Here is a 3,713-nt window from a genome sequence, read left to right as displayed (position 1 = left end):
CCCGACACCGCCCCGGGACCCGGAGCCGCCCGCAGCCCCGGCGCTGCGGGACCCCCGGGGCAAGAAGCGCCGCGGTCCCAAAGCCCGAGCCCCCCCGCCCAGCGCTGCGGGACCCCCCAGACCCCCGCGATGCGGCGAGGGCCCCCAGCCGCCCCCCGCGCTGCAGGAGCCGCCCTGCGGGGCGCCTTGGGGACCCCCCTGGCCCCAGCGCCGGGGGGGCGCACGGAGCTGCCGTGCTAGGTTAACCCCGGGCTGAAAACAGGTATTTAGGGCTAATAGGTGCGCGAGGCACCTCGCAAGCCGCGCTCGGAGCTCATTAATGTAATACTTTCATGTGTGAAACGAGCATATAAATGGGCACTAATGAGCTCCGGCTGCGGCGCGGCGGAGGAGGAGGAGGAGCGGGGAACTTCGCAGGGGAGCGGGCGGCCCCCCCGGCCGCAGCGGCCCCCCAGCCCGCCCCCGACGGCGCCCCCGGCACCCGGGACGCGGCGACCCCCTCCCGCGACAGCCCCCGGAGCAGGCGGCTTCTTAAAGTCGGCTTTTATTAAAGAACAAAAATCACGTACAGAGGTTTCTCTCCCCAACCCGGGCGAGCGTTTTGTTGTCTCTGGCTCCGGCGTCGCGAACCGCCCGTTAAAGTGCTGTTACATYCATAAATTTACAAGGGGGTGGGTGAGGGAGGAGGGGGCCCGAGGGGAGCAGGGAGGGGGGGAAATAAATATACATCATAAATAAATAAAAATCCAACAAATACTGTACCAAGAGAATCACAGTACATTTATATCCATTGCACATCGCCACTTTTGTTTCCAGTCTGGACAAGGGTGGAAGAAGCGGACGGACACACAGGGAGAGGGGGGAAGACGCGGAGCGGGGGGGCCCCGGCSCGCGGGCGGGGACCCCCCCGGGGCCGCTCCCCGCCCCGTTGCCAGGCCGAGCTCCGAGTCCTCTCTGTACAAAGTCTCCTCGTGGAAATGGCTTGTGTGGGCTCTGCCCGCGGCTGCGGGGCGCATGGCTTCGGGGGGGCGGCTTGGAGGGGGCCGGGGGGGGCTCACTGGGGCAGCAGCGGCGGCTTGAAGGAGCAGTTCCCCGTGCAGTGCCGCGGGGTCAGCATCTTGCAGGAGAAATGGTGCAGCGCGTCGTGGGCTTCTGCAAAAAACACGCGGCCGTCACCCCCGCCGACCCCCCGTTTAAGCCGCTGCGCCCCCCGCTCCTGCCCCGGTACCTTTCAACTTCTGCTGGATGGCGTAGCGCGCCTTCCTCTCCTGGTCCAGCTCGTTGCAGAGCGTGTCTGCGGTGGGGACAAAACGCACCACGTCGCGACGCGGGGACCCGCAGCGCGGGAGTCACGTCGGGGGGGACCCGAGAGGTGCGTGGCCAGGCGACAACGCGCTCGTTTTGCGGCGCCGGGAAGGATGAAGCGAAATTGGGAAATTGGGCGTCGCGTCCCAGGTAATTTTACGAGTTTTTTTTTTTTTTTTTTTGAATTTAGGCCCCGTGGAGAATTGCGGCGAGGGGCAGGTTCATGCGCTGCCGCGTAATGATGCCTCGCAGCCGTTCGCGAGGCGGCTCGCGATGCCGGGGCTAATCGCAGCGCACAAAAGGACAGTAAATAAAATTTAAATAAATAAATAAATAAATAAAGGAGGCGGGGGGGAAGAAAAAATGAAAGAAGAAAAGGGGGAAAAAAAAGGCACATTGGTAATTGCCGGTCGCTCCGGCCGTACCTCGAACGATCTGCAGCTGCTGCACCATCTCCTCGCGGTACGCGAGCTCCCGCTTCATCTGGTCCTGGAAGTTATCTGCGGGGCAGGGGAGTGAGCGCGGAGCTGCGCGGAGCTGCGCGGAGCAGCGCGGAGCAGCGCGGAGCCGCGCGGCTCCCGGGCTCCGGTACCTTTCAGGCTCTGGAAGTCCCGCTCCAGCTTCTTCCTCAGCTCCATTTGCTCCAGGACCAGTTTTTGCAACTCGTCTGTTTAAAAATACATCGCGGGATGGAGGGGAGCGCGCACTTTTCCATATGGAGGCGGCTCAGCGCGGTGCTAATCGCATTACATTACATTAATCACAGGAGTTAATCACTCCTGCAGAAAGAAAAACATAAATACCTCGAGCCGCGGCTCCTCCCGCGCACCCCCCGTCGGGCCGGGCGCCCCCTCCCCAGCCCGCCCCGCCGTGGGCCTCACCTCGGGCCAGGTTCTCGATGTCTTTTTCCACGAGCTGCGAGGCCGAGACGTCGAGGCCGAGGCCGAGGCCGTCGTCGGCTGCGGGGCAGAGCGCGCTGAGCAGCCGCGGGGGCTCCGCGGCCGGCGGCCCCGTCGGGGAGGCGGCGGCRGCGCCCGGCGCGCGGCGCGGAGCGGCTCTTACCTCTGTCAGTATTTACAGGGCTCGGATGCGAGACATTCCTTTGGTCCTGATAGGATTTTCTGGTCTCTAAATCCTCCGCTGTCGAGTGATTGTCTTCTTTATCTTGCTCTTAAAGTTAATAAACCGATTTTCAACCGTAAGCAATGAAAGTATGGTCCTGATATATCCTTAATTACATAATTAAGGACAAAGCCCTCGTTAAAACCTTCTTAGCGAACATCCTAATCGCTTTGCTATGGCAAAGGAGCTTTGCCCCGAGGTGCCGCGCGGGGCCCGCGCTCCCCGGGCCCGACTGGGATCCGGGGGCACCTTCCCGGCTCGACGAAGGCAGCCCCGAACCTCCCGTCTGCGAGGGCTGCGGCGGTAACTCCCCCACGGGCTCCCCGTAGCAGAAACCGTTTGCGCCGTTTTTTTGCCCCCAAAACGCCTCAAAACGAAAGTGASGACACGGGTGCCCCCTCCTGTACCGAGCGACAGGCGGACGCGACCCGCCAGTTCTGCCCCCGATTTACGCCGATTTCCCCCCGTCCCGAGCCCCTTCACCGGACCCGGGGGCCCCGCTTTACCCTTGGCCTCGGGGAGGCAGAGGAAGGAGGCCGGGACGCCGAGGGAGGCTGCGCTCTTCAGCGGCGGCGGCTGCTCCCCCCTGTCCGGCGCGTAAACCTGCAAAACAGCGAGTGAGCGCCCGGGGGGGCGGCCCCGACACCCCCAGGCCCGGCCCCCGGCCCCGCACCTCGTAGACGCCGCGGCTGCTGCTGCGCTCGGGGCTGCCGTCGGGCCGCTCGCTCCCGTCCTCGGCCGCCGCCTCTCCCGCCGCCTCCTCGGGCCCCTCGGTGGCGGCGGGCGGCGGCGGGGGCGGCTCGTCCGCTCCGGGCAGCAGCTGCGGCGGCTCCGGCTCCTCCGAGGGCGCGGCGGCCACCGCGTCCTCGTCGTCGTCCTCGGGGAAGCGGTTGGACTCGACGTCCACCTCGGGCTCCTCGGTCGTGTCCCCCCCGGGGGACAGCGAGCGGTAGCTGGAGCTGCCCTCGCTCAGGAAGTCCGGGGAGAGGTAGCCGGGCCCGCGGGCACCGTACGCCTCGCGGGTGCCGTAGAGCTTGGCGATGCTCTCGGTGTCYTTCACGACGGGCCGGAAGGCCGAGAGGTAACTGCCCTTCCTGGGCAGGGGCAGCGGGGCGAGCAGGGCCTCGTCGCCGGAGCGCTCCTCGTCGCCAGCCGCCCGCGACAACGCGCTGGGGCAGCGCTCGCCGTCGGCGCCCGAGCCCTCCTGGGGGGTCGCGCTGCTCCGCCCGCTGCCCGACGGCTCCGAGCCCTCGAGCTCCGCGAGCCGCCCCGCGGGCTCGGCCGCC

General features: G+C 66.3%; 1 protein-coding gene across 1 annotated transcript in view; it reads right to left on the bottom strand.

The window, feature by feature from the left end:
- Positions 1-1,054: 1,054 nt before the first annotated feature.
- The window catches only part of SKOR1 (SKI family transcriptional corepressor 1), a 3,981-nt gene continuing 1,322 nt past the window's right edge, over positions 1,055-3,713 (bottom strand). Inside the window, exons 1-8 of the mRNA XM_026040568.1 lie at positions 3,101-3,713; positions 2,934-3,030; positions 2,368-2,475; positions 2,187-2,264; positions 1,898-1,972; positions 1,731-1,805; positions 1,229-1,294; positions 1,055-1,152 (exon numbers count right to left, since the gene is read on the bottom strand). The exon at positions 3,101-3,713 is cut by the window's right edge and continues 1,322 nt beyond it. Coding sequence (XP_025896353.1) covers positions 1,055-1,152; positions 1,229-1,294; positions 1,731-1,805; positions 1,898-1,972; positions 2,187-2,264; positions 2,368-2,475; positions 2,934-3,030; positions 3,101-3,713 — 1,210 coding nt within the window. The remainder of the gene's footprint in view (positions 1,153-1,228; positions 1,295-1,730; positions 1,806-1,897; positions 1,973-2,186; positions 2,265-2,367; positions 2,476-2,933; positions 3,031-3,100) is intronic.

This window comes from Nothoprocta perdicaria, unplaced genomic scaffold (assembly GCF_003342845.1).
Source record: "Nothoprocta perdicaria isolate Ctin4 unplaced genomic scaffold, notPer1 scaffold_26, whole genome shotgun sequence".
NCBI classification, from domain to species: Eukaryota; Metazoa; Chordata; class Aves; order Tinamiformes; family Tinamidae; genus Nothoprocta; species Nothoprocta perdicaria.
The sequence above is the reverse complement of the archived record's forward strand: the minus strand, read 5'-3'. Positions and strand labels throughout refer to the sequence as shown.